This window comes from Gallinula chloropus, assembly GCF_964237585.1.
Source record: "Gallinula chloropus genome assembly, chromosome: 3".
NCBI classification, from domain to species: domain Eukaryota; kingdom Metazoa; phylum Chordata; class Aves; order Gruiformes; family Rallidae; genus Gallinula; species Gallinula chloropus.
In genome coordinates this window covers 35,701,986-35,713,755 of record NC_140087.1, presented here as the reverse complement: position 1 = coordinate 35,713,755, position 11,770 = coordinate 35,701,986, and the positions used below count along the sequence as shown (strand labels likewise).

The 11,770-nt window shown below is 39.0% G+C and overlaps 1 protein-coding gene across 1 annotated transcript in view; it reads left to right on the top strand.

The window, feature by feature from the left end:
- Window positions 1-1,579: 1,579 nt before the first annotated feature.
- Window positions 1,580-11,770, top strand: part of PRKN (parkin RBR E3 ubiquitin protein ligase) — a gene marked incomplete at its 5' end in the record, with an annotated part of 579,674 nt that continues 569,483 nt past the window's right edge. Inside the window, 2 exon segments of the mRNA XM_084261053.1 lie at window positions 1,580-1,610; window positions 2,482-2,645. Of these exon segments, the coding sequence (XP_084117179.1) occupies window positions 1,580-1,610; window positions 2,482-2,645 (195 nt within the window).

Here is an 11,770-nt window from a genome sequence, read left to right as displayed (position 1 = left end):
TAAAAAGAGTTGATGGATTGCATACTTTATTATAAAGTAAATGTGTTTAAGGGCAGTTTTTTTGTGGATTAGAACTTTGCAGCAAACAATGTTTGGCACTCTAGCATTTTTCAGATTCCTCTCTTTGGGCTTGTAAGAGAGCAGTTGTAATCTTTGCTGTGCAACATGTTGCACACACCCTTCTTTTCTGTGTTCCACTGTGGTTACAGTTGTAATACTGAAACTTATACTTCCTACATGTTGAGGAGACCATACCTGTAAAAATGCACTGCACTCCAGGGAAGCGTGGGGATTGTTGATGGTGAGCACGAATGGTGAACATGAGTTCTGCTTCCAGCAAGTGTGTTGGATGTATACTGTCCTTAAAAATGAGTACCAGTTTGTAATTAATTTAAGTAAAACTTGTTTATGATTCTTTTATCAAGCGCTTTCCTCTTACCAGCACATTTAATTTGCAGAGCCAATGCACTTGGCAGTTTTTTTTCATTTCCTAAACCAATTGCACTGGCCTTTGTGAGACGAAAGAAAAGGAGGCTTACTAGTACGGAAGTCTAGAAATGCATATGTATGAATTTAATCTGTATGCAGATCGCTATTTCATCTGCTTGTGAGCATATATATAAAAATATATACATTATATATATATGCATATAGATAGTCAGAGCATAGAATATTAAAAAAGTATATAACTCATTGATTTAACTATATATTTTGCACTGGCCCTGATGATGTTATTTGCAGTTGAGCATTATGGGTGTTCCTGGAAAGATGGGAAATAATCAGTTCCCATTATCTGGAACTACTTTTGGTCCTGTAAATCTCCCTTTACTCTCCAAAGCACAATCAAAACAAAATTAACACTCTGCTGATTTTTCTCAACAGTCTGAATATGCAGCTTGCATACTTTAGTTATTTCCAGAACACCTTTAAGTAGAAATTAAAACCAGCAACGAGATGTAGTACAGGAGACTGTAACAAACTGCCAGGCGTATTCACTGCACCCTGCCTGACCAGCATTATGCAATCTTGCCCTGCATTTTAGTACATTAAGAGGGTACTTTCAAGTCCAAAACTTAAAATGTTATGTAAAATTTTGTTGGCATGCAGCCTTGTCCCTTAAAGATTAGCCAAATCTGAATTGAAGATGTGAAATTGCAAATACAACATCAATTGCTCAGCAGAACAAACACTGGCAGTGTTCTCAGACATACTCAAATGCTTTTAAAGTATCTGACAACTTTGGAGTGCTCAGGTAGACTTATGTGTTTGAAAAAGAATAGAAACCTGATTTTCAGTTTAAAAAATAACTATTTCTTTAGTCTATATAGGTACTCTTAAGCTTATGCTTCTGTCAGCCATTGAAAATGCAAAGGAATAAAATCTTCAGTCAAAAACATAGCAGCGGGAATGGGAAATAAGTCTTTAAAAAGACTGGTTGTTACAATCAATACCCCAGCAGTTTAGGTGACAGGTACCCACTATCTAATTGATACAAATCAGTTTTTGTTTTATATTGGCTTTTGCTAGTTCCTTTGCTGCCTGCCTGTGGAGCTATTGGTTGAAGCAGCCCACTGGGGACATGCCTGCCGTTCATACGATCCCTGTGGCTGGTATGGGTGTGATGAGGCTTTTTCCTGTTGCGGAGTTCTTGTAGTCGCTCCCTGGACTGTGGGCTCAATGAGCACATTCAGACTCTTTATGAAAAACAGCTCTGCCAGCTGAATGGCAGGAAGCTTATGAGTTTATTTGCCAGATTTCTCTGGATGTATAAACCAGTTGCTGCAGCTCTAAAAATGATATGGCTGGTGCAGTAGTGATTTTCTGCGCTGAAGGTGGATGCCAGCAGGAGTTATGTACTGCAGATATTTTAGTGAACTCTGAAAAGACCACGCTCTAATACAACACTCCCAAATATTTCTGCTAGCCTGTGATTTTCTCTCTGTCATTATCTTCTGTAGAATTATATCTGTGGGAAACCAGTTTATATGACTGTGCTTTTACTGTGTAACAAGGAATTGTTTACCCTTGTATTATTTCATGTGTTTTAACTCTAAAGCATACCTCAGTTTCCTGCGTTTCTTTGTTCTGTGCAATGGGGTAGAGCACAAGGGGTACAGAAAGCATGTGTGCCCCATCCCTGCCGAGGTTGGGACTGAACTGAAAATCTATTGTCCCTTCCAACCCCTATGATTCTATGATTCTATGATTAGTGACTGCTTAGGTGCCTAGCTGGGTCTCTCTTGATTCTGCCTGATCTCTGTAATTTCTAGCGCTGCCAAGGGGAAACACATGGGTTTTATTTCTTGGTCACTGGCTATTCTGTGATGGGTTTCAAAATGGTGCACAGCACTATTAATAGCTTTTTCTGAAAGCTATTAATAGCTTTTTCCCTGAAATTGGAAAGGGAGCCTCTTGTAGTCACTCCAGCAGGAATGCCTCATGAGAAATGCTCACTTTAAAAGGTGTTTTGTTCTTGTTCAGTGTTTGTCAGGTTCAACTCCAGCCATGGCTTCCCCGTGGAGGTTGGTTCGAACGCCAGCATCCTCCAGCTGAAGGAGGCAGTTGCCCAGCGACAGGGAGTTCCAGCTGACCAGCTGCGGGTGATTTTTGCAGGGAGGGAGCTCAGCAATGACTTGACACTGCAGGTAAGTCTCTCTTGGTAGCTTTGCTTCTGGAGTGCTGCCAGCTACACTGCCTCTGCCTCCAATGCTGCCAAACTGACATTCATGCCTGAGATCTAATAGAATAAATAGTGCCTGGGGATTCCTTGAACTTTACTCCACACTGCTTCATTAATTCTGACCTTCTTAATTATGCATTAAAACAGCAAGCAGGAAGGATAGGGGAAGAGAGAGAATACGAGAGAGAGCATGAGAGAGAGCTGTGCCTAGTGAATAAATGTTTACTGACTACAGAAGCAAGCCATGCACAATTTCTGTATCTGTTCAATTTCTATCTTACTTATTCCATTTGAATCTTAATGAAGAAGGATGTGAATAAATTGCTCTAAATCAGGCTGCACAGTCATCACATTTTATAGAATTTGTAACCCAATTGTGACCCCTGGAGGATAGCTACAGGGCTGCTGCTGCTCCCTCTGTGGGGGGAACGTGCTGATGGAGGGGTGGTTCCAGAGCAGAAAGCCCACAGAAGTGTGAAGCTAAGAGAAGTGCAGGGAGTGTGGGAGAGCTGCTGTAAATAGGCATCTGGATTTCAGCTCCCAAAGGTGAGCTGCCTCTTCAAAAGAGGCAGATAGGTGTTCATCTGTGGTGAGTGGTAGTGAGTATGGAAAGACAGGTTCAACCTTTCTCTTGTTTTCTTTGCTAACATTACAGTTGCTTTATAAATAGATTTTTGCTTATCCTCTGTGTTGGTTTGGCAGTGCACTCAGGTATCCTGGGCTTAGCATAAGTTTACACATTTAAGACATTTGGGGCACTTGGGGAAGTCAACTGGCCTTTCAACAGGGTGCAAGTATCACTTTAGTGAAATTGCTGTCCTTCTGCAGTGGAATCAAAGAACAGCAGATGCAATCTGTAGTAGCACAGGTGATTAGATAAAAGATCCCTCACAGGCAGAACTATTTCAGATTAATTTGCAGTCATATTTCAGAGGTATGGCTGTACTTAGAATGACTGCTAAGCCCAAGTACAGAAAGTCACTACTGTATTGATGACCTATCACTATTTCTCCTTGGGTATGATATTTATTGCTTTGCAAAGGGTTTCAGGGAGTTTCAGCACACAAAGGAAGGTATAGAAATGCAAATTGTTGTCAGTCTCCAATGCATCACCTGTGGATAATGCATATATATACGGCATAAATAGCAACGTGTTTCACTTAGATGTAAAAACATGTATGTGAAATGTAAGAATAATAATAATAAAAAAAGTTAATTGTAGAAGTTGTCATTGCCAGTTTCTAGATTTTGGTGTCTGTGGTGTTCTGTCAGAAGCTTCTGAACCCCTTAGGTTTCCTGGGCAGGTGTAGGTATTGGTGTTTACTGCCAATTTGTGTCACCATGAAACACAGGTTTGAGCCCAGTTTTACACTTGCAACCAAGTTTGTGTCAGCTACAATATACAGTATGTTGTCAGGGTAAATTCAAAATGGCTTTCCAAATCTACAGGCCTGCTGCTTAATTTCACTGGAATGTCAGAATCACCACGTGTAGTCAAGACTTTCTTATTTGGTAAACTGGACCTAAACTGATCTCTTTGACTCTTGGCTTCTAAAGCAAGATAGGAAGTTCAAAAGCTCTTTCAGGTGGTGTAATCCATACTTCTGTAATAAGTGTTTTAAATATCAAAATGATTAACAGCAGCAGCAGTGTATCAACTACATTGTAATTCTTGATATTTAATTACTCTGCTTCTGTGTTTGCAGTTTTTTATGTCATATATTTGTGTATGTGTACTTATTGTGGAAATTTGTCAACACAAGAAGAACAGTTGAAAGCTGGAGATGTTTGAGTTACTATGTTAGGCTGTTTGGGCCTTTTTGCATAAAAAGCTGAATGCTGGTACATCTTGAGTGCTAGTGACACACTAGCTGCCCTCTTTTATGTTGCATCTGTAATTTCAGAGCTAACATCACATACGATCAAATTAACTAGCTTTTCTTTTCCATTGTGTGCAGAATTGCATGCAGAATAAGAAAAATACAGCATGGATTTGTATTCAGCTGACACTTTTAAGTTATTTTGGTTTATGGTAATGTAGAAATTCTAGCAAAACCATTTTGTCCTCCCATTTTTCATAAATTACTTTTGAACTTATTTGCCCAAGAAGCTGTGAGAGAATCTAGAGGTCAGGAGGGAGAACTGATAGTAATACAGATACTGAGATTATAGAGGACATGGGAAAAGCTGTGATAATTGCAGGAGTATGGAGCAGAGATATAGGAAATACTCCAGAATCGCAAACTTCATTGGTTTCACAGCTCACAGAACAAGTAGATTTGGCTTGACAGCTACTTTAGGATTTCAGGCAGCTGATACAAAACATAACTGAGAATGTGAAAACTCTGTTTGTTTTCTTGTTCGGAGAGAAGGAAAAATCTTTCATGGTAGCTGAAACCTGCAGAAAGAAATGAAGCTGTAATAGACAAATATTAAAAAGAAGTTGTTAAATGAAAGAAAATGCCAAGTTGAAATCTTAAATAAGTAATTTGATACCAACAACAATAGTAAAAAAGCTGTAGGAAGAATGGAAGTGAAATATGTGTGGAGACATTTCATTTGGTACCTCGGATAAGTGTCCTTGAAAACAGAGGAATTCGACTGATTGAACTGATTCAGCTTTGCACAGAGATCAGTATCTTTGCTTGTGACTAAGGGGCAGGTAGCAATATTAGAGCCATGGCAAGGAAAGACTGGTAATAATTGGATGAGGAATGAGATTTGCAAAATTTGGAAGGAATTAAAACAAGAAGCTGCTTCCTGAAAGCACAGCAAATGGTGTCACTTTAGGTTGCTAAATATTCTGAAGAATGATGAAGAGCTCCCTGCTGATTACAGTTCACTTTGGAATGAATAGAAGTAATTAATTAATATATACCCAAAATAGCAGTTCTTTCAGAAGGCTGTCATGAGTATATGAGAATAGTGGTGAGATCTTCCTGTGGCAGTCATGAGGGTGAACGAACAGAACCGTGACAGAGTCACCAAAGGAATAAACAGGAGGTAGCTGCATGTCAAGAGCATAAAAATATTTCAAGGGAGATGACTTCTTACAGTAATACTGTCTTTGCCTCCTAGAACAGCAAAATTAGTTAACAAGCTTTCTGGAAGTAAAGTGTGTAATATTTATTGATACACAATTTTGCTCAGTGCTAACAATTTGAAATTTACTACTGGTAATAGAAGCAGTATTATATTAGTGCAGACTTGCCCTTTCTTGGAAAACTCAAAATCCCCTTGTGTGAAGAAGCTCTTTGCAAACAGTTTGTAAGAGATATTCCCTGCCTTGCAGAGCTTACAGTGTAAATTAATAAGGCAGACAAATGACGCTATGGGAGTCGGTAGCTTGGCTTGTTCACAGTCAGTAGCAAAACAGGAATAGAATTAAGTCTTCCATTTCCCAATCCAGTACCAGGTCTGTTTGACAGTGTTTCTCCTGTGAGGTAAATGTATAGAATACAGTTCTTTGAAACAGAAAAAGACTAAGCATGTGATTAGTGCCGGGACTTGTTAAATTTAGTGCAGTGCTCTGCTGAGACAGCCTCTAAATCAGAGTTAGCCTGCATTTTTCTGGAGCATAGGCTAGATGCTTGCAGCAAAGTCTTCACATGAGTCTGTTTTTGACTGCATCCATTCATATAGGTGCTTCCTAAAATTATTTACACATGCATTCAAGAAACAAACAACCATGACTAGAAGCATTGTTAAACACTGGTGTGTGAGCTGATCAGCATAACTGAAAATGAGTAAAAACGAATGACATAACTGCAGTATCAACACAGATGATCATTACTACAGAGAAGGGAAAAGAGAAATGGTAGGAGACAAATGGTGCTGTAAGTAATGTTAGTGTGGTGCAGTTTGGCAGAAAGAGTGGGTTCATTGTGGAAGGGTTTCTGAATAGTAAACTAATGTTAGAGGGCAATCCAGAGGGCATCTGGCTCTACTGAAAGCACTTTCCAGTGCTGCTGTGTGAAAAGCTCAACGACAGAGCGAGCACCTTGTGACAAAGGGTCACACTTTATATCTCAAATTTTAAATATTTATTAAAATAAGAGTATTGTTACTACCATTGTTCTCAGTGAACGACTTTTTTTTATTAGAAACAGGTGTTTGAACAATGTAACATTGCATTTTATTGAAGAAGGACTTTGTGTATGTAAATGTATGGCAACTTTCTTACTCTCAAAGCACAGCTCAGTGCAACTGAGCTTCCAGCTGTTCTTGTATTCCCATTTCAGTTTAGTGAAGGTACAAACGATAAACCAAATGTGTCCCAAAACAGCAAATCCTTCCCCATTTGCTCAACTTTAGTTATAAACCCATGAACACTAAGATTAGAATGTGTCTTTTGACACACACAAGTAGTGCCTTCTGTTAAAATCTGCAGTTTTGTATATAGGATGCCAAATCACTCATGGGAACATCTCTGATATTCAGGAGTTTTGCAGGTTACGGAATACAAGTTGAGCCAACATTTGCATACATAAACTCTGTTTGGAGAGATTTGCTCATAAGCATCCTGACTTGAATCAATCCTCCTATGTGAAATTCAAAGAGAGAAAATGATTTTATGTGTGCGTGCTTAAATCAATATTTTGGGTCAATATTTGATCGACCTGTGGATCTTTTCATGCCTGTAAAGCTGGAAGAGATGTGTATTGTACTTCTTCAATACCAAAAAACCTAGCTGAAGATTACCTAGGTATATTATAGCAATAGAGGAAATCTAGAGACACTGTCTGTGTTGCCAGGTAATAGAGACTTGGCTAAATCAGTGGATAACAGTACGACTCACTCTTGCTTCGTTTGATGGCTTTAGACTCACTTGGTGTGACAACAGAGACTCTAAATGTGGAAGAAGTGTTTTCCAAACTTGTGGTGGGCCTCATGGTATTTTATGTCTGTAATGAATGCGGAAAGTACCATGTAGCCATGTTTAGTATGAAATTAAGTCAGGGCCAGCTCAGGTCTACAGATTTTCAATATATGTTTAAGAGGATACATTGCTTGTTAATTGTTCTGGCAGATCAAGATCTAAATACATTATTAAATTAGACCTTCGAGCCCATCAACACATTTTTATTCCCCTTTTAAATGCATTGCTGTTCTTTGTATGCTAAGCTTTTTCTGGAAGTAGGAGACTATGAAAATAATCTATCTATACCTAATAAAGTGATAAATTATCTTGTAGTTTGGCAACTCCAGAAAGTTTAAGGAAGCTTCAGGACAGAATGATACAATCATAGGATGGTTTGGGTTGGAAGAGACCTCAAAACACATATAGTTCCACGCGCCCTCATGGGCAGGGACACCCTCCACTAGACCAGGTTGCCCAAAGCCTCATCCAGCCTGGCCTTGAACATTGCCAGGGATGGGGCAGCCACAGCTACTCTGTGAAACCTGCATCAATGCCTCACTGTCCTCAAAGTGAGGAATTTCTTCTTAAAGTCTACTCTAAATCTCCCCTCCTTCAGCTTATAGCTGTTACCCCTTTTCCTGTCACTCCATGCCCTTGTAAACAGTCCCTCTCCAGCTTTCCTGTAGGCTCCTTCAGGTACTGGAAGTAAGATCTCCCCAGAGCCTTCTCTTCTCTGGGCTTGTCAAGCCGTGCTCTCTAAGCCCGTCATAGGAGAGGTGCTCTAGCCCTCTGACCATCTGTGTGACCTTCCTCTGCAGTCACTCCAGGTCCACGTCTTGTACTGGGGACCCCAGAGCTGGATACAGTACTCCAGGTGGGTCTCAGGAGAGTGGAGTAGAGGGGGAGAATCACCTCCCTCATATGGTCATGCTGGTCATGCTAGGATCTAGGATGGCCTTCACTTTTGCTGGTAACTTCTGGATTCGTCTGAGATTTTTTTCTGTATTGTAGTTGGTCTGCTGATGGTCTAGGAGGAAGTGTGACAGAGTTTTCTTTGCAGAATTTCTGCAGCATGCACTCTACAAGTCTGTATATATTTTCTAGAAGTATCTGGGTTTTGGTACTAAAATGAATACTGTGTTGCCCACTAAATCTTGTTCATGGTTCCCTGGAACAGCACTGCTGGTGCCAGTATTCTTACAGGAGTCTTTCCAACTCATAATATTTCTGAATGACCTGTGTTGGCCTTTTAGAAACATTTCAAAATGTCTGAATATGAGTTCCTTTAGTTTTCCACTTTGCTGACAGTCTCAATACATCGGGACTCCATTGAATTAATTTCCATTCCACCTATGGTTGTTATTACTGTTTTATATGTGAGAACATGTTCAGGCAGCAGATGAATTACTACTTTTTAAAAAACTTCATTTCTCTTAGGCAGTTAAAATTCACTACATTGGGGCCATTAAGTGAATTTTATGGAATCCATTACTGAAAGAGCAGTAGCTTTGCGTGGGACTGACAGAGAAACCGCAATACTATTTGCATGAAATACAGTATGTTGATAAGAAACTTCCCTGGCAAACCATTGTAGTTCTTCTCAAACATGGGTAGTGTTTCAGAATGAAATTATCTTGAGAATTGCACTACTATTAGATGAGCTTTTATTTTTGACCTGAATACTTGATTGGGCAGGCACTTGTTGAAGCTTTCTCCCTCGTTGTGAGTATATTCCAATTCATATGTTTGCAATCCTGCCCATTTTTTGATTTGGATCCTGGTTGGGCTGCAGAAGAGAAAATGTGTAAGAAAAATTTTCAAAAACCCTGTAGTTTTTGGAGTGGTGGCAGTGAGTAATAGCTTTTATGAGTTTCTAAATCATGACAGTAAAAGAAAGGTCAGCCCATGTCTTTCATTCATCACCTTTCTAAATTGCTCTGGTGAAGAAGTGTTTAGCATATTGCACACCATTACCAAAAACCACAGTTGAATTAGCAGAAGTTCAAGGATATGGGAGGTGTGTGTGTTTCCTTCTTCCTCCCTTTTCCTCAAAAATCATGGTATTGACTATTCTGGTAGATTGCATTTATGAGGAAGGATCCAAGAAGAAAAATTATTTTTTAATTCATAACTAAAATAGAGCAAACATTGACAAATATTTGTACTGTGTTAAAAAAAAAAACAAGGAAAATAGGATTTATTTAACATTTTACATAGTGAAAAATGTGGTTTATGAAAGGAGAAACGGGGGCAGTATCTATGCATTTTTTTTTTACATGGAGAATTTTGTGCCTGGAAAAAAAATCTTAAGAGATGGAAATTTCAGTGTTAAAAATCTATTTTAAACCAACAGGTAGCATGGCAAATATGCCTCCTCAGTAGAAAGATGGGATGATGTCCATTGCCATGATAATTTCTTAATTTTACTTATTTACATTTTTACAGCCCTTATTGTCTGAAATGTCATCTGTAATGCATTCATATTTGTAATTAGCAAGGTCACACAGCTATTTAGTAAGCCATTCTGGGTTTCCCTCATTTTTTTTTCCAAGCTTTCTTACTCATTTTAATTGAAAATGTGGGAGGGAAACTTAAATGCTTCATGTCTGATTGTACTTTTGGTCACAGATAGAACTCCATACTCTAGGAGACACTGAATTATTCCTGTTAGGAGTGGCTTTGATGGAGATGTGCTGGGGGAAAAGAAGTCAAAAAGAACAGTTGCTGCATTATGGCTGCAAAAGCCCCATGAAAGGAAATAACACTGATCATTCTAAAAAAATAACACCAACACAGGCTTAAAGAGAAAGAAGACAATTTTTTTAGAAGTTATTGAAGCAAAAGTAGGTCTGTGATTCCTTACATATTGGAGCAACCGTTGATGAATTTTCAATTCCTAATAGCTATCTGCTGAACTCTAAAATCCCGTTGAAGAAATTAATGTGAAGTGCTTAAAAAAATGATCATTAACAAACAGAACAAGAGCAATAGGTTTCTTTCCTCATTTTAACTAGGTAAAGCAGCAAAAGACCCTGTTCTACAAATGAAATAATTTTGACTTTCTTCATATCCAGAGCAGGTTATTTCACTTTTTTTCTGGTAAAACTTTACCTCTGTTGATTTAGGAAAGTGATGCCATTGACTTTCCATGAGCTAGCATCCTCTCTCCCATTCTCTCTCCCTTTTTCCCCCTGGGAAAGTTCCTTTGCTGGTGTGAAATTCTGTACCTTCCACCCATAGAAGTATGGATGTGACTCCCATTCCTGCTGAGTCCTGTTTCCAGTGCTGTTCCTGAATGAAGTGATCAGTGTTTTCCTCACTTGTACTGCTTTTCTTATTATCAGCTTCCCACAGTTCAAGTCACTTTTCCTGCTTTTGTTTCTGCCTCTCCAAACCAACTCCAGTTCTTTGAAATCCTGTTTCCATCCACTATCTGTTGCCCATTGCAGTGTTAAACCAGCTTAGGAAAGTAGTTGTTCCTTCTCATCTTTCCCTTTCCCAGCCTCTGAAATAAAGGTGGGGAGAGAATGAGGAATCAAAGTTGCCTTGCAGATCTGCTCTACCTGCCAATAAGCTGACATTTTCTTCTACTGATGGTTTCTGTCTCTCATTGGATGGTATACTTTGGTACTAACTGTTGACCTCCTTGTTTTCTGATCTTCTTGTATCTAACCAAGAAGCTGACAGATCTGCTGGAGGCTACTGAGCTGCAAGATAATCTGCAGATAGTGGAGAGGGCCTTGTGGGCAATCTAAGGAGCGTTGTCTCATCTCAGACAGCTCCGCTCCTGGCAGGAAAGCAGCCCTCTTATGAGATATTGGACTTCATGCATATCTTCATATCAGTTTGTCAATATATGTGTGACTGTGTGTAAAAGGTTATCACCTTCTTTTAGGTGATGCCTTTGAAAAGGCATCTAAATGTTGGCAACTTTTCAGTTGATGAGGTTCTGCTTGTCATGAAGACACGTGCAGATGATACCACAGTTGCTAGTTTTATGGTAGAATTAGTGTAAGAAAAAGATACCACTAATGAAACATTTTTAAACTTCAAAAACATTTCTAATACAGTTTTTTCCTATTAACTATTTGACATAAAACAGCATGATGGAAACATATAAAAGTTTTATTGTCATATATTTGGTATGCATGATATAACAGAGCTCTGACTTTGTGATTTGTTTCTTATGCAGCTCATCTCAAATTATCCCATAAAGTATTTTTACTGTA